Source organism: Solea senegalensis, unplaced genomic scaffold (genome assembly GCF_019176455.1).
Source record: "Solea senegalensis isolate Sse05_10M unplaced genomic scaffold, IFAPA_SoseM_1 scf7180000015922, whole genome shotgun sequence".
Lineage (NCBI taxonomy): Eukaryota > Metazoa > Chordata > Actinopteri > Pleuronectiformes > Soleidae > Solea > Solea senegalensis.
The window spans coordinates 278-24,343 of NW_025321509.1; the positions used below are offsets into that span (position 1 = coordinate 278).

General features: G+C 41.9%; 1 protein-coding gene across 1 annotated transcript; it reads right to left on the reverse strand.

Moving 5' to 3' along the window:
* Positions 1–11,660: 11,660 nt before the first annotated feature.
* fgfbp3 (fibroblast growth factor binding protein 3) lies at positions 11,661–13,164 on the reverse strand. Its single transcript, XM_044017852.1, has 3 exons — positions 13,109–13,164; positions 12,617–12,857; positions 11,661–12,230 (listed from the first exon to the last, which is right to left on the reverse strand). Exons 2-3 carry the CDS (start codon positions 12,850–12,852, stop codon positions 11,906–11,908), a joined length of 561 nt encoding a protein of 186 aa, XP_043873787.1. The 5' UTR covers positions 12,853–12,857; positions 13,109–13,164; the 3' UTR covers positions 11,661–11,905.
* Positions 13,165–24,066: the final 10,902 nt, after the last annotated feature.

The window sequence follows — 24,066 nt, forward strand, 5'->3', positions numbered from 1 at the left end:
TCATTTGTCATCACCTTACAAATTACGCTGGCCTTTCTTTTTGTAGGCTGTAATGCGGTTATACACATAATATTTCAACGTTTGCCAGTCACGGTTCTTAAGAGCTGCAGGCTCAGCCCTTAAACATTTCTCACAGTCATTCTTTGTTGGTAGTGATAATCTGCTTCATGTTCCTTTCAACAGCTTTTACCTCTTCCTCCTGCCATGTTCTTTTTTGAGTGGATTTACCTGTAAGTGGGCAGAAAAAAATATGTAAACACAAATGGACCCAATACCCCAATATCTTGTTTGCGCCACCACCAAAACGCTGAACATGGGTGCATTCACCATTTTACACACATTCATACACAGTTGGCCGATACCACCTTCTCATCAGAAGCAAGAGCCATTCACACACTGAAGGGAGAGTCATCAGGAGCAATTTGGGGTTTAGTCTCTGGCTCAAGGACAACTTCACTGCAGGATTGAACTGTGCTATGTCAGAATGAAAAAGATAAAAAAAAGAAATGATAATCACCTTTGACAGATGTCGCTGCTCTGAGTCTGTCATCCTCTCCTGATGGTGGCTTGCGTTTCTTGCTTGTTGATGGGACTTTATTCCTCGCCCCTGATGACGATTCCAACAAAAAGTAAATTATATATTCATAAGGTATACAGATAGGGGGACTAGCATGGGACATTAGTTAACTAAGCAGGTAACAAAACATCAGCACTTATTAGTATCAGCACCACTGCTTCTGTCCAATTCTTCTTACTATCCATTCATACAATTTTTAATTTATTCAGGCTCACAGGCGCTGTGACCAAGCCCATATTTACGTTTATGCGAGTTGGGCTGCTGTGTCTGCAATAAAAGCAATATTGTCTCTTGCTGTACACCCTGTTGCCATTCCTCTTTTAGTTTTTTTTGTCACCGTAGAGCTGAAGAACTACAGTACATAGGCCTATCTTCAGGAGGGGGTAGTAGAAGCAAGAGGCGATTCTATTTATCTTAAAATGCAGCCATATGTGAGTTGGGCAGCTGTGTTCTGTTCTGATGAAGAGAAGGACATGTTTGAGATGTCACAGCTCCAACTCATCCTCTACTGATGATAGTTCGTGTCTCTTGTGTAGTGGTGGGATTATCCTTATCATATCCATTGCGAGTGTCATTGTTAAGGCAGCAGTACCAGTAAATCACCAATAGGTGTCAGCATTGCTATGTAAACAGAGCAAATAAGATAAATGTTGTAAGCTATTGCATTTTGCAGAAAATCTTAATTAAATGTGTTGATTAAATTGAATAGTGTAATAAGTAGTCAAATATACAATGAAACCAATACAATTTGCAGTAAGAGAAACTGTGCTGTCGTGGTAAAGAGGTTTATTTTCATGGACAAGCATCACCTCTCTTCCATGTTCTGGTATTCAGCTCCTGGTCTGGACTGTTCAGCAGTTTTCTCCACTGGTCTGGATGTTTCTCTGGATGGTGAACTGTGCACTGTTGTTTTTGGAAGCCATTCTAGATTTAGTCTTAGATTTAGTCTTTTGGACTAAAACGCTTATTAGTTTTAGTCAGGTTTTAGGTTGTTTTGTTTTTTTTTAAAAAGAAAGAAGTATAATCTTTTAACAAATCCATTTAGGCCAATAAGTAGAAGCAGAAACCTTTAATCTCCATATTTCAACTTTTCAACAGTTTTTTTCATGAATTGACGCAGACTTCATCATACAACAGTGTCACACATAAGTTTGACATGAAATTACCTCCGCGACCGCCTCTAGATCGGCTTGGAAGGGCTCGGGCGAAGGTTGTTTACATCGAACCCCCGCCCAGACCTCGCCGTGGACATGTGCACTCGCTGCGGCTTCTCCCGCCCGCCTGCCCCCAGCGTGACTGTCGATGGGAGCAGACTGTCCTCAGAACGCCCTGACATCAGGACGAGGAGCGTAAATCGTCTTGAAACACGGACCAAGTCATTTTTAGGTTTTGATTGTCCCTCTGTCTGGGCCCCCCCTGCCAATCGGGCCCTAGGCACGTGCCTAGTTTGCCTTTGCGTTAATCCGGCTCTGTGTATGCACAGCTGGATGAAGTGTGTAACAGAGGCATTATGTCGTCTTCCAAAATAAATGCACGTCGTAACTAGTGACCAAGATTTATGACAACAGGTGATGGTCTCATAGTAGAGCTGAAACAATTAATTGATTACTAAATTAATCGAAAACTATTTTGATAATCGATTAAGGGTTTGAAGCTTTTTTCATGAATAAAACAAGATTTCCGATAGTTTAAGCTTCTCTAATGTGAGTATTTTCTTTAATTCTTTGCTCTGGATAACAAAGAAGTCATTCAAAGTTTATCAAATTTGGTTTGTGGACATTTGAGACATCATCATCATCATTTCCAGTTTAACAAACACCATTCAACATTTTTTAAGGTTTTCTAATAATTTATGGACCAAACGATTAATTGAGAAAATAATCAACAGATTAATCGATCATAAAAAGAATCATTAGTTACAGCTCTATCTCATGCTGCTCTGACCAGAGTAATCAACTAAACGTAAAGGTTCTGGACAGAAGCTTTAGCCTGTTTGAAGTCAGTGCCTTGGGACACGTTGCACCACATGCTCCTGAAAAACACGGAGGCAATCCGAACCACGGAAATGTGTTTTAGCTGCTGGTCTTGCAAACATGTAGCCATTCTCTTCGAACCCTGCAAGCCTCTCTCTCTAAAACCAGGAGTTCCAATGCATTCAGCATTTTCTGAGTCACAAGAATTGGAACCGGTCTACCTATTTTTCCCCTGATCACAATCCTTGTCTGCAGAGTCTTTTCTCTATTTCAGAGAGTCCGAGTCCAAATCCTGGTGAGGATCGGACTGGGCAGACAAGGACATGCTTGCCACCTCTCCTTCCCTGCGACGGTTAAAGAGGATGATCTGTGCTAAGCACACCTTTGCCAGGTCTATCCAAGTGTTTGTGGAAGGACTGTCAGAGAGTTCACTGATGCACTCATCTTGCTTTTGATTGAGAAACTTATACAGTTTCTGAACATCTTCCGTAAACGGTTCCACTTCACTTCACTGATGTTATGCAGTGCTATCACAGAAATCATTTCATTCCACCTTTGATTATGGACTTCCTGAAATTCAGTGGCATTTTTCACAAGCTCAGCGTTGTCCATTATCAAGGAGTTAACCAATGTATGGCCTACTTTATTGGCAAGTGATGGAATCGCAAATTTGTTAGAATCACTGTCATAGCCACACGTCACCTTGACAGCTTTGATCACCTGCAAGTAATTCTTTGGAATTATGAAATCCTCCATTGTTTTTAAGGAGGTAACTCTTTTTGCATTATGAATCGACTGATTCATAATTCCCATTTCTCGCATCAGGAATCATGGCACTGATAACTCCCCACATCTGTTTACTGACGTGCGAAGGCACAGGTTGCATGAATGTGCACATGGACTGAACACGATTCTTTCCTGGTTTGACAGGTACGGATGCAGGCTGAAGTTTGCAACTTTGCATGTGTCGTCACAGGACTTTTCGTGTAAGAAGTGCTTGGCAGTATGTGCATGAAATCCTTCCCCTGTGCATCTTTAGTTGGGCGTTTAAATGGAACTCCCCTTTCCCTGACTCTATAACAGTAGTGTTGTGGGCATAGTTGCCTCTGTTGCGAATATACTCTCGCTGTTTCTTTTCTCTCCAAGGAACCTTTTGGTAAACTAAGAGCTTTAGCCACATCCAGTTTATTATGGTGTGGTCAATAGAACAGACCATTAAAACATCTTAGACATGTTTGTAAAGAATATCACTAATGGTTACCAAATCAGCATTGTTCTATTGTAGGAATGTTTTAAGATGTTAACACTGGCATTGTTTTCTGCAAATGGTTTATACAGTAAACAACAAGCAGCTCATCGGGAGGCAGCTTTCATAGCTGCTGGTGACTTCAACCATTCAAACCTAAAAACTGTGTCTCCAAAATTCCACCAACATGTTTCCTGTCACACAAGGGGAAATAAAACTCTGGATCATGTTTATACGAACATGACGAACGCTGTACGAACTGGAGCTTACTCTGCGGCCTCCCTACCCCATCTGGGCCAGTCAGATCATTTATCACTGTTTCTCACCCCCAGGTACACTCCTCTTATAAATCGTGTGACTAAGACCATCAAAGTGTGGCCAGAAGCTGCAGATTCTACACTTCAGGACTAATTCCATCATCCTGACTGGAGTGTGTTTGCCTCTCCTGGCACTGAAGGTACCAACACTGATCTGGACACATACACTGCTGCTGTAATGCAGTATATAAACAGTACTATAAATAATGTTACATCTGAAAAGCAAATCACCACGTACCCCAACCAGAAGCCGCGGATGTACAAGGAGGTGCGTCTACTACTAAGGACACGTAACAGTGCCTTTGTGTCAGGGAATGCACACGCCTACAGTACATCCAGGGCTAACCTGAAGAGGGGCATCAACAACGCTAAGCGTGTAACCCTGGATTTCCACTGGACGCGGAACGGCCGCGGAACGGTAGCCGTTGCAAATCGCTTCCATTCTAATCAATGTGAGCATTCCCACCGGCCGCGCTGCGGCGCGGATCAGCAGCGGCCCAGAAGCGGCTCGCCGCGCCGCAGCGCTATCGATAGGAATCAGTTCTATTTTTTCCGTTGCCGCTGCTGAACCTCGTAAATTTCAATGAAGCAGATCGCACAAGACAGGAAGTCCGACACAGTATCAAAGTAAAACACTTCCGCCCCCCTTTCAAAATAAAACACAATACGTTTATTAACTAATTTATTAACTATGTTATTACATTGTCAATACTGCACAGACAATCAGGACATAATGAAACTACATAAAACGAGGCAACTAGAGAAACTGACTAGCAAACTTCCACATGGTAGAAGCACAATATCGAAAATAGATGGCCAGATCAACAGTTCGTCCACGTCGGAGAATGTCCGACGTGGAAGTCGCGGAGCACCTAACCACCTCTGGGCGTATGTGGCAGGGCATTCAGGAAAAACTGCAGCCCCACAGTTACAGATGCTTCCTTCCTGAACAAGCTTAATGACTTTTATGCTCGGTTTGAAAGGGATAATGCAGATCCTGCCACTGAACTGACTCGTCCCCCCTGACCACCAGCCACTCACTCTCACTCTGGCTGAGGTCCGCTGTATGTTAAGTACCAACACACACAAAGCTGCCGGTCCAGACTGCATTCAGGGCGAGTGCTTAAAGCATGTGCTGTGCAGCTCGCACCAGTTTTTACAGATCTGTCTCTTGGTCAAGCTACTGTGCCCAAATGCCTAAAAACAACATTGATTGTGCCAGTGCCAAAACATCAAAGTCCAAGTACACTCAATGACTATTGCCCCATAGTGCTTACACCGCTTGTGACAAAGTGCTTCGAGTGGCTCGTCCTGGCACGATTGAAGGCCTCTATTCCACCAGGCTTAGACCCCCACCAGTTTGCCTACTATAACAACAGGAGCACAGAGGATGCAATCTCCCTGTCCCTTCACACCGTTATGACACATCTGGATAATAACAACACGTATGCCAGGATGCTGTTTGTTTTTTTTAAGCTCGGCATTTAACACAGTTATCCCATCTAGGCTGATCAACAAACTCCTTGACATCGGCATTACATTACATTACATTACATGTCATTTAGCGGACGCTTTTATCCATAGCAACCTACAATGGAATTGAGTACAGTCAGCGATGGGTGGAATCGAACTTGCAACCATTGTGACCATGATGTTTTTCACACATAGGGTACCGGTCTTAACCACTGAGCCACGCCACCCCATCAATCCAGCGCTGTGTAACTGGATCATGGACTTTCTAACGAACAGACCACAGTATGTTCGAGTAGACAACTATAGATCCACCACTGTCCAAATCAACACTGGTGTCCCACAAGGCTGTGTTTTAAGCCCTTTTCTCTACTCCCTCTTCACACACGACTGCAGACCAGTGTCCCTCACTAATTCCATCATCAAGTTTGCAGACGATACCACACTGATAGGCCTCATCCACAACAATGCTGAAACTGCCTACAGAGAGGGGATCCACCATCTGTCCACCTGGTGTACTGACTCCAACCTGCACCTCAACACAAAACCAAGGAACTAATAGTGGACTTTAGGAGGAGTAGAGAAGGAGATCACAACCCCATTTACATCAATGGGATGGCGGTGGAGACGGTTCCCAGTTTCAAATTCCTAGGAACCCTTGATGACTCTCAAGAAGAATCACAGCAGGGGACATGTGATTAGTTCACATGTCCCCTGGTGTGATGATGCACTTCTATCGCTCTGCGATAGAAAGCATTTTAACAACCTGCATCTCAACCTGGTATGGGAACTGTACTGTGGCTGAGCGTGAATCACTAGAGCGGGTGGTGAAAACAGCCCAGCGCATTATCTGGACTCCACTCACTGCCCTTGAGAACATCCAGAGCAAGCGCTCTCTGCGTAGGGCTTTTAACATTGTAAAGGACTCCTCTCATCCTGCACACAGACTTTTTAGCCTCCTGCCCTCTGGCCGCCACGACAGGAGCCTCCAGGCCAGGACCAGCAGGCTAAGAGACAGTTTCTTTCACAGATCAGTAACACTCTTGAACTCTCACCCTGTTAAAGCACGTTAAACGCACTTTAGTTAAATGAAATATATGTAATTAACGTAATTAATGTAAATATTAGCAAGAGTAGCTTTCATACCGTCTCATATGATGCATCTATATTTATCTGTGTTATAATATTAGCTAATACTTGCTCTATTGCACTTCTGGTTCGATGCTAAACTGCATTTTGTTGCATTGTTCTGAACAAGTGGTATAATGACAATAAAGCTGAATCTAATCTAATTAGTTTTAATAACTAATAAAATAAGTCACTGTCATTCACAAAGTTATTCCAAAACATTTGAAAACTGTGCAAAAGTTCCACATACTTGAATTCTCCAGGGGCAGTCATCCCCTCCGTAGTCATAGGTAATTTCCTCCCTCTCATTAATGTCTTTGATGGCGAAAAGACACAAGTGCGGCTTCCCATCTACATTGATCTTTTTCATCCTGCAGTTTGGGCCTTTGTGCTGATCTATAACTAGTCGCCCCAATGAATCGTCTTCTCTTGAGGCATCAATGCTTAGAAGGACAAAAAGAAAGGAAAGTGAGTGAACCCATTTCGTATTCATGCGCACAGTTCCTCTACATAGAAATGCTACTGACATACATGTATGTACATGTAAACATATGGTACAACTTGATTAATTATCCATTCTTTTTGAGTTGATCTTTGAATGCAAGAAGTTTAGTATAGTTTAGCATACAGAGTATAGTTCATTTGCAACTAACCACCATAATTTCCCTGTCCACTTTTGCAAAAAAAAGGCAGTGCATGATGGGTGGAAAGTCTTTCGTCTTCTTTGGGCTTCAGCATCATCGATCATATCACCCCTGTATTCCACTACAAATTCTCCGCAGCAGAATGTCCTTCTGGCAAATACTCCTCGCCCTTTAAAAACAACAAGATATTTTCAGTGGAACAGGAAATATCATCTACTCAAATTCTCAATTACTTGGAGAAATGAAAACGCAAAATATCACATCTCACAATGTCTTACCTTTCTCTGCATTTATGTATTTCACCTCCAGTTTTGATGTTTTATCCATCTTTGTATATATATATGTGTATATATATATATACAGTATTGTATATATATATTAGTGCTGGGCCGTTAACGGCGTTAACGTGCTGCGTTAACGCGAGACTCTTATCGCGCGATAAGAAAATTATCGCCGTTAATCTATTCTCAAAGTTGGGTCTGGGACCTGGGTCCACATAGTGAGCAAGCTATGAATTTCACTTTGATATGTTAGCGCGGATGTATACCTGGCCCAGAAGGCTCTGACCTGGCTGAGCGCGGATGTAGGTAACGTTACGTTATGTAATTTATTGTCATTTTTTGTTTTATAACGGTCTATGTAATTTACCACGGTGAAAATGGTTTCAGGTTGGATATCCAACCGTCGCGTCCGACAACTGTCTGAATGAATATCCAACCTGAAACTAACTTCACGCGGTATAGCTTTAGCTAACGTTATCAACGTTTTGCTGATTAGTTGCTGATAGTTGCCTACTACTACTAGCAATCTTACTCTGATATACTTTTTCTGTCCTACTCCTAATGTTAGGTGTGATGAAAACAGAGGAGCGCCACTTAGCAGAAGAAGAATTCAAATGAGCCATTTTAATCTAGATTAATCTAGATTAACTCCAAGATTGCAGTGAGATTAATCTAGATTAAAAAAATTAATCTATGCCCAGCTCTAATATATATATATATATATATATATATATATATATATATATATATATATATATATATATATATATATATACATAGATATAGATATATATATACAGTACTGTGCAAAAGTTTCAGGCACCACCAGCTCTGTTGTTTTTTCTGTCTGTCAAATTCTGTGATCATGTGAATTTAGAATGAAGTGATGCGACTTAAAGCTGCTCTTATATATTAGTGAGCTGTCGATGAGTTGAACTCATGCTACATGTGTATGTCATGCTCAAGCATGTGTTGAATAAACCTGGCGTAATAGACGTTTTTTTACGGCAGATATTTCTTTAAATGAAATATAGGACAAACACAGGATTTACCATTAACATTAAGTAATGTTCCACTCCAGTATTAACAGAGCTGTGTTATTGTTCAAGTGTAAGGGTAGATCACGCTAAATACTTGACACATGTAGAGGATGTTTTTTTTCTGAAATTTTTTGTTTTGTTTGTTTTTTAAAAAAACAAAAAACTGCATACATATTTTCTGAATGTGTTCCAGGAAAGTGAAATCTCTATTGTCGTTATAGCATTGCTAGAACAACAAATCTAATGGTGGCCTAAGACTTCTGTACAGTACTGTATTTTAAAAAATATATATATACTGTATATAAAGATGCTGGATAAATAAAATAAAAAACATTTCTTATTAAAAGGGTTTGAGCTCATGTTTGCAATCTATATGAAATCGGGTCATACAGTTGACATTTTGACCAGTTCTGTTCAAAAATAACATTTTTGTTCCTTAGTTTGAATGTAATTCTCTCCATAACATATATATTGTAAGTTATATCAATCCACTCGTTTATTGTTGGTTTGTCTTTTTTAAGCCATTTTCTGGTCAGAGCCTTTTTACACCCCACTAACAACACACTCAAAAGGTATTCGTCCCGCTTAGTGTACTCAAGACCATCCAGGTCACACAGGTACATGACTTTAAAGGGGACATATTATACCCTATTTCCCCCATTAAAATAGTTCCCTGGTGTCCTAATGAACATGTCAGTGACATGCTTTGGTCAAAATACCATAAGGATGAAGAATCATAGTAGTTCAATAACCCTGCTAAACCCGCCCCTTTCAGAACGCTCGGTTTTGTGCATGGTCCCTTTATATGCAAATGAGATACAGGCAAACACACACCCACTTCTTCCAGGGGGTTTCTGATTTGTCCTCTTTACAGCGCTCACTCGCTCAGCTCCTGTTCCCTCCCCTCATTCCTCTCCCCCTCCCTCCACTAGTGCTCTGACAATATCAACATGGCAGCGTCCGCAGAAAACAGCAAGAGTGCCGTCACATGAAGAGACGTCCTACATAAGGATGGAGTCGAAAACTGTCGAACTGTAAATCAGTTAAAAACACTTTGGGACAGCACCACTGATCCACCGCTGATCGCTGCATAAACAGCTGCTGTATGTGACTGTATCAGACTGAGTCTGTGCTCCGGTCATGGAGGACGTACTGAACAAATGTTTAATTAGGACGTGTCAGAATGGTCAGTTATGACCTCTATGTGACCTTTTCTTAACAATGTGTGTGTTTGTACGTCGCTGACTAAATACTGATGTGAAGTGGTGCGAACACACGTTTGCTGACTTTATCCGGCACATTAGCTTCATATATAAAATCCTCTGTAAAACACTGTGCTCCACTGTGCAGCCACCAACAGCACACTTGTCCCTCCGCGTTGACATAATACCGCTCTTCCTCCCTCGCTTGCACTCTCGCAGGGACAAGGTGGAGCTAAGGTGGAGCTCTCCATGTAAACTTACTGGTGGGGCGGTAACATTCACGGTGAAATGCGCATGCTGCCGTCATAAGTGCAGGGAATTCAACATGGAGTGTTTTATCGCCTATACTTACACTAAGGGGGACCACGAAAACATGACTGAGTATTCTTTTTCCACACTTTGGCGACTGGTAGGGCCTCCAGAGTCCCAAATATAAGTATTGAAATGGTTAAAAAGTTGATTTTGCATAATATGTCCCCTTTAAGAGCAAGGGGTCGGACTTTGAACAAGCCGTGAACATGCACCTATCCTTGGGTGGAGAAGGAGGACAGTGCCGTTGGATCTGGAGCGAATGTGTGTTGAATATCCTGAAAGTGATTTCACTGCTGTGACAAAGAACTGAAGAACGCTGCAGTCATAAAGTCATTTAGTCTTATTTTAAAATGATTTGAATGTGGTTTTAGGGTTTTTGAATCCTCAGGGTTGACTTATGAGAAGAACTCAATACATCAATAATTGATCATCTGCTGTTTAACAATTGATTCATCAGTTTGAGTGATTTTTCAGCTTCTTAAATGTCAATATTTTCTGATTTCTTTGCTCTATAAAACAAAGAAATAATTGAAACGCAGTCATTTTGTGTTTGTGGACAAAAACAAAGACATTTGAACACAGGTCAACATTTTTCAAGGACAAATGGAGAAAATAATTGACAGATTGTTAGATCATTTGATTGTTAAAATAATAATAATAATAATGATAATAACAATAATAAAAAAATACTTTTTTGATATTGTCAGGGTCAGCAGAGAAGGCCCTGCTGGCCCTTTTGACCAGTGTGAATTGTCGGTTCAGTGTCGGGCGTAAGAGTTACGCTGGTGTATTTTTGAAAGAGATATGTAGTTGAGACAATATCGTCATATCAGTATATTACCTATTATTTTTATGTTGCCTTGTGAACGCTATTTAATAAAGCCGACCACTTCTCTCTGAGCCTACAAGCTTAGTTCAGCTGCTCAGCCACGCCCCTCACATGAACGTACTACGTAGTGTTGTCCCGCCCACGCTACGCATCACAACAGACATTTCTATGAAAACATGTTGGACACGGTGCAGGTGAAGAGTGAGAGAAAGAATAATGGAGCTGATATTTTCTTAAATAAAATGTGTACTTTTACTCCGAGACATTTTTCTTAACCAACTTCGTTACTAGTTCCTACAAAATAAAAGTTGTTTAGCAGTCTCAGCTGTTAGCCGCAGATTTCGGCTCCATGTGGACTTAAAACACACCAGCGGCTCGTTGTTTACCGTGTCCGACACCGAGGCTCTGGTCTCCGGGTGTTGTACACTCTGGACGCCGGGTTTCAGCTCTCAGCTGAGCGGCCAACCAGTGAGCTAGCGAGCTAATCCATTTTGTTCAAAATATCATTATAATATCGCATATCGCCATTCAAACAAAAAATATCGCAACATCAGTTTTGGTCCATATCGCCCAGCCGAAGTTCAGGGTTAGATATAATATATAATATAATATGATTTATTTCTTTTTTTACAGTTCTTTACATTACTGTAAACACACAAGTTTAGTCTTTGTTCAAAGTTTTGTGAACAAACTGAAAGAATCTCTTTAAGGTGCTGAAGACAACAATAATCCAGTCACCGCTGTTAACATTAACTTTGTGAACACATGACGACTGAAAACACAGTTTATTTAAATTTTTTTCCACATTTTTACAGAAACTAAACCTTTTATTTTTGAAATGTACTAAAGTATTTTTCATTTCAGTTTCCTGTTTTACTTTACTTTACTACATTTCATTTCCCTCAAAGAACCCGAGGAAGAAGGAGCAGATGGATTTCCATTTATCGCTGCAGTAACTCTCCTGCAGCTGCATGACATCTGTCCTCGTCCGTGTCCTCCCTCTCGTCCTCTGCATGTTGCCGCTGTGCTGGACGAGCTTCATGTGAGCCTCAGCCGGTGCATTCTTACACGTTTGGGCTTTCAGGACTTTCTCTCCCTCGCAGGCGTTCGGCCTCTTCTTCAGTTTGCTCACCAGCTGTTTCCAGTACTGACTGGACTTGACGACGTACACCTGACACAGGTGTGGTTCACCAGCATAATGGCACCAGTACCTGTAAGAGCAGAGGAAACAAGGACACGAAGGAAACAGAAGACGAGGAAACTCTCTACGTTATTTTCACAAGTGATCAGACAGTTCATTTTGCTTCATGTCTTTATCTCACTGTTTGACTTTTCCAACAGGAATTTGAAGTTTGTAAATCACTCACTCTCCCACACCAAAGTCCAGAGAGAAAACCAGTGGTTTTAACATCACACACACACACCTCCATCACTAAGTTCTAATGTCTGATTTTGTCACTTCAGAGTTTGAAGTCCTTCATTTGGATTCAGTGACACAAAGTGACCACACGAGGGCAGCAAAAGTCAGTCTCACAGTGAGATAACGACATGAACATGTGACGTAGATATCGTGTGTCTCTTGACTGTCTCTGCTCACCTGTGCTGACTTGGTGTGTCCGTGCTGCAGTTCACCTGCAGGTTCACCATGACGTCTCCTGATGTCTGCCAGACACAGCGATGTCCCTCCTCCGTGGTCAGTCGTCCAGACACGGGCACTGAGCGGTTCCTCGCTCTCTGAGCGGGCGGAGGCGTGGATGCAGGCTGGCGAGGTTTGGCCTCAGTGAGGAAGAGGAGGAGGAAGAGGAGGAGGAGGCTGCAGTGAAGGACTTTCATGTTGGCTGGAGACAGACATGACAACATACTGTTTGTGTGTGTGTGTGTGTGTGCGCGTGCGCGTGTGTATGTGTGTGCGTGCGTGTGTGTGTGATTTGTTTGTTTTGTTTTTACAAACCACACACACACTCAAACTAAATCTGATGGTGTTTCATGATAATTCTTTGAAACAAAAAGACACAAAAGCAGAACTTGTTCCTCTGATTCATAGAAGAATCAGCAGCAACAGTTTCAGTGTTGTTCAGTGTGTTCTTACCATGTGACGCTCCAGCTCTCTGAGACGCTGTGAAACTGTGGAGCCACAAACGCCTACAAGACCAGGATAAAAGAGGAGGAGGAGGCGTGGATGAGGGAAATGAGGGAGACTGCACAAAGAAGATCCCTCCTCCCACACTCACCCCTCCTGAGAAAACCCTGAGAGAGAGAGTGTGCAAGTTTTACTAATGATGTGGGGGCCTAAACCTGTTTACAATCACATTATGGGGACTTGTCTTCCTTGTGGGGACAAAAAGCAAAGTCACCATAACGTAAATGACTACATTTTTACATTATTACATTACATTACATGTCATTTAGCAGTGGAGTTGCTCAGTGACAGCAAGAAGAGCAGTTTCGGTTGAGTGACCTGCTTTAAAACCAGACTGAAGAGGATCAAGAAGGTTGTTCTGGTGAAGGTAGGAGGAGAGTTGATTAAAGATAGCGCGCTCCAGAGTTTTGGAGAGAAAAGGAAGAAGAGAGACAGGTCTGTAGTTATTTACTTCAGACGGGTCAAGGGTGGGTTTTTTAAGGAGGGGGGTCACTCTGGCCTCTTTAAGAGAGTCCGGAAAGCAACCATGATAGAGATATTTTAAGGTGAAGATGTGTTTTAAGGTTAGGATTAGGATTAAGTCTCCAGGAAATGAATGTAAATCAAAGCAGTGTCCTCCCAGGACCTGAAGTGGAAACCCAACATTGACCCCATGATCATGAGGGCCCAGCAGAGGTTGTACTTCCTGGGTCAGGAGCTGCTGTTCCAGTTCTACATGGCAGCGGTTCAGTCTGTTCTCTGCACCTCTATCATTGTTTGGTTTGGATCAGACTCCAAACTGGACAGGAACAGACTGAACCGGACCATCAGGACTGCAGAGACCATCATTGGTGTTAAACTGGCAGGAAACATCTCTGCAGACCAGCACACCACAGAACCCTGTACACCCAAATATCCAGACACAAGAACTCTTTCCCCCAGGGAAAATCCTCGCTGTAAATAATGTAATATATATAGTAGAGCTGCAACTAACGATTATTGTCATAATCGATTCATCTGTCGATTATTTTCTCGATTCATCAATTAATCTCAGAAAACCTTGAAAAATGTTGGTCAGTGTTTGTCAAAATGATGTAAATGTCAAAATGATGTAAATGATGATGTTCTCAAATGTCTTGTTTTGTCAACAAACAAAATGATTCTCTTTGTTATCAGAGCAAATAAATGAAGAAAATACTCACATTTAAGAAGCTTAAACAATCAGAAATCTTGTTTTAATCATGAAAAAAGCTTCAAACTGATTAATAATCAAAATAGTTGTTGATTAATTTAGTAATCGATTAATAATCGATTAGTTGTTTCATATTAGTGCTTATAGTGCTTAGTGCTATATTAGTGTTTTTTTTTCACATGCTGTTGCAACAACTAGTAACGTTATAAAAACTACAACACCACACCAGGTCATCCAGGACTTAATGTCTCTGAGACATTCCTGGAGTTGAACAACCTGATTTATTTCATCCGGCCTCATTGATAAATATAGCTGTGTGTCATCTGCATAACAATGAAAATGTATGTTATGTTTTCTAATAATGTTCCCTAGAGGAAGCATATATAAGGTAAAAAGTATAGGCCCAAGCACTGAGCCTTGTGGAACTCCACAATTAACTTGTGTTTGTAATGAGGCTTTATCATTAACGTGAACAAACTGGAATCTATCAGATAAGTATGATTTAAACCAGCAGAGGGCAGCACCTGTGATACCAAGAGTCTGCTCCAATCTCTGCAGTAGAATATCATGATCAATGGTGTCAAATGCAGCACTAAGATCTAACAGGACAAGTAAAGAAACTAGACCATTATCTGAGTTACTAACTTTAACTAGTGCTGTTTCTGTGCTATGGTTTAATTCAATTCAATTCAATTCAATTTTATTTGTATAGCGCCAAATCATAACATACATTATCTCAAGGCACTGTACATAGACAACATCAAAGAGAGCAGAGACCCCCAACAGTTCACACAATGAGCAAGCACTAGGCGTCAGTGGAGAGAAAAAACTCCCTCTTAACAGGAAGAAATCTCTGACAGAACCAGGCTCAGAGATGTGCGGTCATCTGCCTCGACCGGTTGGGGTGAAAGGAAAAATGGGGGATAGTGGAGAGGTGGGGGACAGAAAATGGGGGGAGAGAAAGGACAAGAGGGAGATGAGGGAGAGACAGAAGAGAGAGAGGGAGACCAGCAGCAGATACACAACAACTGTATCAGGTTACAAATTTATACAGTTACTGATATCGACTTTTTAATTTACAAAATAATAATAATGGTGACGATGAGCGTAGCCTCGGAAACTGGATCTTGATCCTGCAACCTGCATGATGAGAATACAGAGAGAGAGAGAGGGAAGGAAGGAAAGACACAAACTAGGGAGAGAAAGAGACAAGGTTAATGACATATAAAAAGTCATAATCAAATGCTGAGTGTGAGAGAGTGAATGTGCGTGTACCACAGGAAAATCCCCCAGCAGTTTAGTTCTATAGCAGCATAACTAAGAGATGGTTTAGGTTTCCCTGAACCAGCTCTAACTATAAGCTTTATCAAAAAGGAAAGTTTTAAGTTTAACTTTAAATACAGAGAGAGTGTCCGCCTCCCGAACTATCATTGGAAGCTGGTTCCACAGGAGAGGAGCCTGGTAGCTAAAGGCTCTGCCTCCCATTCTACTCTTACAGACTCTGGGAACCACAAGTAAACCTGTATTTTGTGACCTAAGTGGTCTATTAGGATGATAGGGTAAGACTAGGTCTTTCAGGTATGAAGGGGCCTGACCATTAAGTGCTTTGTACGTGAGGAGGAGGATTTTAAATTTAATTCTAAACTGTATGGGGAGCCAGTGTAGAGAAGCTAACACTGGAGTTATGTGGTCTCTCTTTCTAGTTCCTGTCAGAACTCGTGCTGCAGCATTTTGAATTAACTGAAGGATTCTAACAGACTTGTTAGAACATCCTGCTAATAAGGAGTTACAGTAATCTAATCTAGATGTAACAAAAGCATGAACTAGTTTTTCAGCATCCTGTAAAGACAGAATGTTTCTAATTTTCATAATGTTCCGCAGGTGGAAGAAGGCTGTTCTGGAAATTAGTTTTATGTGTGAATCAAATGACATTTCCTGGTCAAAAGTAACTCCAAGGTTCCTCACAGTGGAACTGGAAGCCAGGGTGATGTCATCTAAAGTGACAATGTGGGCAGAAAGTTTTTCTCTGAGGTGTTTAGGGCCGAGTATAAAAGTTTAAAAGTAGAAAGTTACAGGTCATCCAGGACTTAATGTCTCTGAGACATTCCTGGAGTTGAACAACCTGATTTATTTCATCCGGCCTCATCGATAGATATAGCTGTGTGTCATCTGCATAACAATGAAAGTGTATGTTATGCTTTCTAATAATGTTCCCTAGAGGAAGCATATATAAGGTAAAAAGTATAGGCCCAAGCACTGAGCCTTGTGGAACTCCACAATTAACTTGTGTTTGTAATGAGGCTTTATCATTAACGTGAACAAACTGGAATCTATCAGATAAGTATGATTTAAACCAGCAGAGGGCAGCACCTGTGATACCAAGAGTCTGCTCCAATCTCTGCAGTAGAATATTGTGATCAATGGTGTCAAATGCAGCACTAAGATCTAACAGGACAAGTAAAGAAACTAGACCATTATCTGACGCCAAGAGAAGATCATTACTAACTTTAACTAGTGCCGTTTCTGTGCTATGGTTTAATCTAAAACCTGACTGAAAATCTTCAAACAGGCCATTAATGCGCAGATATTCACATAATTGATTGGCAACAGCCTTTTCTAAGATTTTAGAGACAAAGGGAAGATTAGATATCGGTCGGTAATTAGCTAAAATATCTGGGTCAAGGGTCGCTTTTTTTAGAAGGGGTTTAATAACTGCTACTTTAAACGTTTGGGGCACATATCCAGTTAATAAGGATAGATTAATTTGAGTTAATATAGAGTTGTTAATTAAAGGAAACACATCTTTAAACAGTTTGGTGGGGATAGGATCTAACTGACAGGTTGATGGCTTAGATGATGAAACTAATGATGTTAACTCAGGGAGATCTATAGGGGAGAAACTGTCTAACTGTGCACCTGGTGCTTCTAAAGCTTTTGTGCTAGAGGGTGAGTCAGTCCCAATATGAGGGAGGAAATGATCAATTTTTTCTCTAATTGATGTTATTTTATTCACAAAAAAGTTCATAAAGTCATCACTGCTCAGTGTTAAAGGAATAGATGGTTCAGTGGAGCTGTGGCTCTGTGTCAGCCTGGCTACAGTGCTGAAAAGAAATCTATGATTATTCTTATTTTCTTCAATTAGAGAAGAATAATAGGCAACTCTAGCTTTGTGTAGGGCTTTTTTGTAAGCTACAAAACCATCTTTCCAGGCTATATGAAGTTCCTCTAGGTTACTGGAACGCCATTTTCTTTCTAATCTACGTAACGCTGTTTAAGAGCACGAGTATTGGAGTTAAACCATGGTGCTCGTCTCATCTGATTCACCACTTTCTTTTTCAGAGGGGCAACACAATCTAATGTAGTACGCAGTGAGGCTGCTGTACTATCAACAAGGTTATCTATGAGGGCGGGAGTAAAATCACAAAAGGTACCTTCAGATGTACTGACATATGGCACCGAGTTAAATAAAGGTTGCACTGTCTCTTTGAATGTATTCATATTATTATCAGACAGTATTTCTTATTTATGTTATTGTAGTTCATTATTGTACAATTAAATGTGAGTAAATAATGATCAGTAAGGAGAGGGTTTTGAGGAACTATGTTTAAGTGATCAATATCAATACCATAAGTTAAAACAAGGTCGAGGGTGTGATTAAGGCAATGAGTTGGTTTATTAACGTGTTGAATAAAACCTATTGATTCCAACAGCGAGTTAAATGCGCAGCTAAGACTATCACGGTCAACATCTACATGGATGTTGAAATCCCCTACAATTATGATTTGATCTGTTTTAAGCACCAACTCAGATAAGAACTCAGAGAACTCTGATAGGAACTCTGAATAAGGTGCAGGTGGACGATAAACTGTGACTATTATAATTGGTTTCTGTGATTTACAACTAGGATAAGATAGATTAAGAATAAGGCTTTCGAACGATGAATATCCTGGTTTGGGCTTGGGATTGATTAATAATCTAGTATTAAAAATGGCTGCTACTCCTCCTCCTCGGCCTGAGCTTCTAGGAATATGGGTATTAGCATGAGTGGGTGGAGTTGATTCATTTAGACTGACGTAATCGTCTTCATGTAACCAAGTTTCAGTTACACAGAATAAATCAATACAATTGTCGGAGATAAGATCATTTATTAAAACAGATTTTGAGGAGAGAGACCTTATATTTAATAGTCCACATTTGAAAGTGGTATTATTTGACTCTATTTTATTGTTGGTATTAATCTTTATTAAGTTAGAATGTCTAACTCCTCTTCTGTTTGTTATTGATTTATTTACTTTAGTTTTTACTTTAGTAGGTCGAGGGGCAGACACAGTCTCTATGGGGTTTTTAATTGGTGACTGCTCGAAAAGAAGCACAGAGAAGCATGAAAGACTGCAACTCTGTGTCCTGGTCTCAACTCTGGATTGTCATGGGTTAATAAAATGGGCTAATAAAATGCCCTAAGCTGCTAGATAAGAGAGCTGCTCCATCCAAAGTGGGATGGACACCGTCTCTCCTCATGAGACCAGGTTTCCCCCAGAAGTTTTGCCAGTTATCTAAAAACCCAATGTTGTTTTCTGGACACCACCTCGACAGCCAGCGATTGAATGACGACATGCGGCTATACATGTCATCACTGGTTACATTGGGCAAAGGACCAGAGAAGATTACGTTGTCAGACATAGATTGTGCGTACCTACACACAGACTTAACATTAACTTTAGTGACCTCCGATTGGCGTAATCGGGTGTCATTACTGCCGACGTGAATAATAACTTTACTGAATTTACGATTATCTGTAGCCAGCAGTTTCAGATAAGACTCTATGTCGCCCGCTCTGGCCCCGGGAAAACACCTGACTGTGGTCGCTGGCGTCGCTATTTTCACGTTCCTCAGGATGGAGTCACCAATTACCAGAGTTGGTTTCTCAGTCTGTGTGGTGCTGAGAGGGGAAAACTTGTTTGAGGTGTGAACAGGTTGGTGGTGGACAGGACTCTTAGGCTTAACACTATAGTCACCCAGCTGCCCTGTTTGTCTCCCGGCTGCACGGGAGCTGCTGAGGGAGCTAATGCTATGTGGTCCGCACCAACTACTGGGGACTGGCTAACTGATTTAGCTAGCCTCGCCAACAAACATGTGGCACATAACACAGGAGAGATAAGCCATCGCTGCTAAGCTAACTTTACGCTAGCAAAGAAAGAAACACCGTACGTGATCTACGTAAACGATAGAGTTTAAGCAAAAGTAGCGGGTGAAAGTATTATTTTTAGTACTAGTATTAGTAATAAAAACAAGTGATCAGTCGATCGTTTCAGTAGATATAAAAAACGCCGAGAGAGCAGGAGACACACAGTGTAACACCAGTGGAAGCGCAGGAAGTGACACAATACGTCACCGCCCCCGTCAGTCTCTCACAGTGGATGCACACACCACACACCCAAATGAGAGCGACGTGCTGTTAATGAAAGTGAATGCTGGTAAAGGATGATAACAGTAATCCAGCCATTTGCATTATATGGTAGTGAAATATGGGGTCCATTAACAAACCAAGACTTTTCTAATTGGGACAAACATCAAACTGAAACCTTCCACACTGAATTCTGCAAATACATTCATAAGCACAACATGTGTCTTACTGCAGAGACTGAGGGACAGAAGAGAGAGACAGACAGCATTACAGTTTGTCCTGCGACAGAAAAGGACATGCACCATGAAGCACAACATGTGTCTAACTGCAGAGACTGAGGGACAGAAGAGAGAGACAGACAGAGAGACTGAGAGACAGAAGAGAGAGACAGACAGCATTACAGTTTGTCCTGCGACAGAAAAGGACATGCACCATGAAGCACAACATGTGTCTAACTGCAGAGACTGAGGGACAGAAGAGACAGACAGACAGAGAGACTGAGGGACAGAAGAGAGAGACAGACAGCATTACAGTTTGTCCTGCGAGAGAAAAGGACATGCACCGTGAAGCACAATATGTGTCTTACTGCAGAGACTGAGTGACAGAAGAGAGAGAGAGACAGAGAGACTTAGGGACAGAAGAGAGAGACAGACAGCATTACAGTTTGCTATTCCAAGCAGAGAAAAAAAGGACATGCACCGTGGAAGCACAATATGTGTCTTACTGCAGAGACTGGGAGGACAGAAGAGGAGGAGAGAGAGACAGAGAGATTCTAGGGGACAGAAGAGAGTAGAGACAGAGAGACTGGGAGGGTGAAAAGAGAGACTGAGGGACAGAAGAGAGAGACACAGACAGACAGAGAGACAGACAGAGAGAGACAGAATAATAAGGGACAGTAGCTTAGAGGTTGGTGCAGACTGAGGGAGAGAAGCAGCAGACAGACAGAGAGAAGACAGAATACTGAGGGACAGAAGCGAGAGAGAGAGACAGTAGACTGAGGGACAGAAGAGAGAGACAGACACAGAGAGAGAGACAGAAGACTGGGGACAGAAGAGAGAGACTGAGGGAGAGAAGAGACAGACAGACAGGAGAGGTAGACAGAATACTGAGGGACAGAAGCGAGAGAGAGACAGTGGACTGAGGGACAGAAGAGAGAGACAGAAGACTGTGGGACAGACAGAGAGACAGACAGACAGAGAGAGAGAACACAATGACACACACACCCACACTCACACCTGTGTGGTGTATTGACCCACAGTCATTGCTAACGGTGAGCACCCCCTGCTGTCAGTGGAAACATGGTTATCTAAACATGTATGTTGGATCATTGGCTGTAATGGTGTGATGTAACCAGCAGATGGCGCCACTCGTCTTCTCTTGTTGTGAAATCTGCTCAAACACACATTTTCATGTTTCATGAACATTTTTTTATGAGTCAAATCAACATTTGTCTCAGGTAGAAAAGGAGGAGGAGTCATGGTGGCAAGTCACATGACATCATAGCTTCCTGTTGTGTGTTACGCTGTGACAGTGTTTTTGAATTGTGTTGAAGTTAAATCTTTGTGTACATACATAATAATTACGGTTCGAGCACAAGGTGCGTGGAAATTTACGTCTGGAAGTCGTTCAGTGGAAAAGCATTGCAAATTGGAAATGGGAGGGGCAAATAACTGCTCCGCCCCCAAAAACTGGTCGACCTGAGCACCAGGTTTAACGCACATGAACGAAACGTGGTCCGTGCGTTCATTAAGTTAGGACGGTCAAAACATCAGAGAGACCTAAACTCTAAAACCAAAGCTGCCATCTTGTCTTGGATTGAAGTTTCACACCAATGGTATTTGAACAAACTTGTCCTAGAGCTTTTGTGCAATCACCTTCAAACTTGATGAGATCACTGTGGACCAATTGAGGAGTTTAAGTTAGTGAAAGTTTTTTAAAGGGGACATATTATGCAAAATTTTAACCATGTTTTTATATTTGGGACTCTGGAGGCCCTACCAGTCGCCAAAGTGTGGAAAAAGAATACTCAGTCATGTTTTCGTGGTTCCGCTTAGTGTAAGTATAGGCGATAAAACACTCCATGTTCAATTCCCTGCGCTTATGACGGCAGCATGCGCATTTCACCGCGAATGTTACCACCCACCAGTAAGTTTACTTCGCGAGCTCCACCTTAGCTCCACCTTGTCCCTGCGAGAGTGCAGGCGAGGGAGGAAGAGCGGTATTATGTCAATGCGGAGGGACAAGTGTGCTGTTGGTGGCTGCACAGTGGAGCACAGTGTTTTACAGAGGATTTTATATATGATGCTAATGTGCCGGATAAAGTCAGCAAACGTGTGTTCGTGTGTTCGCACCACTTCACATCAGACTGTGGCCAGCGGTCGCCGTATTTAGTCAGGGGACGTACAAACACACACATTGTTAAGAAAAGGTCACATAGAGGTCATAACTGACCATTCTGACACTTCCTAATTAAACATATTTGTTCAGTACGTCCTCCATGACCGGAGCACAGACTCAGTCTGATACAGTCACATACAGCAGCGGTTTATGCAGCGATCAGCAGTTGATCAGTGGTGCTGTCCCTAAGTGTTTTTAACTGATTTACAGTTGGACAGTGTTCGGCTCCATCCTTATGTAGGACGTCTCTTCCTGTGACGACACTCTCGCTGTTTTCTGCACATGCTGCCATGTTGATATTGTCAGAGAACTAGTGGAGGGAGGGGGAGAGGAATGAGGGGAGGGAACAGGAGCTGAGTGAGTGAGCGCTGTAAAGAGGACAAATCAGAAACCCCCTGGAAGAAGTGGGTGTGTGTTTGCCTGTGTCTCATTTGCATATAAAGGGACCATGCACAAAACTGAGCGTTCTGAAAGGGGCGGGTTTAGCAGGGTTATTGAACTGCTATGGTGCTTCATCCTTATGGTATTTTGACCAAAGCATGTCACTGACATGTTCATTAGGCCACCAGGGAACTATTTTAATGGGGGAAATAGGGTATAATATGTCTCCTTTAAAATGTCGCATGGTGTACGAGATAGGGGGCGCCAAAGTAAATGAAACTCTTATAACTTCGCGATGGAAGGTCTGATCCCAACCAAACTTGCTATGATTGATGATGGTTAGTTGCTGAAGACGACTATCTTGCTGAAACGGTACATTTTGAAAACAGCGCCAATCCTGGTCCGATCTGAACCAAACATGCCAGGATTGATGATAGTCCTGCCCTGAACACGTCTATATGAAAATATTCCATTTCAAAAACAGCGCCCCCTGGTGACGGCAGACAGAATTATATTTACAGTTTTTGATGCTGCTCTAACAGGGATTGTTGTATTCAACTAAAACTTGGTATGTGGGACCCCAGACCTGTCCTGAACATGTCAAAAGATAACCTCCCTACAGGAAGTAAAGTCTAACATTGTCTGATCTGCACAAAACTTGATATGTGTGACAAGGGAACTTCCCTGAACACGTGTACCGCGTGAGTTGGATGAACATGCTCGGTGTGCACGAGGAGGCGTGGGTACACGGCGACTCGCGTGCTTCAGCTCAAACCCCTTCAGAACCGTGCACGGTACTAGTTATTTTCATTATTATTATTATGAATATAATAACCATAATAATAAACTTTATTTGTAAGAGAATTGCAGCAGTGCTTCACAATAAAAGGAAAATAACATTTAAAAAGTAAAGACATAAAAATACAAAAATAAAACAACACAGGGTGGAATAAAAAGGAGAAGATAAGTTTGAAGTCTTCTTTTATTATAATAACAATAATAACACATTTCATTTATACAGCGCTTTTAAAGCTGGAGTACATACAAATAAGTGAAAAAAGAGAATAAACAGACGACAGATGAGAATCAGAGAACAAATAGCTAATGTCATAGATGAAAAGTGGATTTGTTTTTAAGGTGTGATTTGAAGCTGGACGGGTTTGGTCGGTCATGGATGTGTTTGGGGAGTGTGTTCCAGAGGGAGGGGGCAGCTATGGAGAAGACTCTGTCGCTCCTTGTTCGGTACTTGGTCCTGTGCAGAGGTGAGAGGTTTTTGTCAGATGACAGGGCTTTGTGGGTGAGGAGGAGGATCTTGAAGTGGATCGTGTATGGGACAGGGAGCCAGTGTAGGTTTTGCAGGACAGGCTTATGTGTTCATAGGAGCGGGTGTGGGTGAGGAGGCGGGCACAGAGCCAGTCCAGACCAGCCAGTCCAGACCAGAAAATGGAAGAGAGGTGATGCTTGTCCATGAAAATAAACCTCTTTACCACGACAGCACAGTTTCTCTTACTGCAAATGTCATTGGTCTTTGTATATTTGACTACTTATTAAACT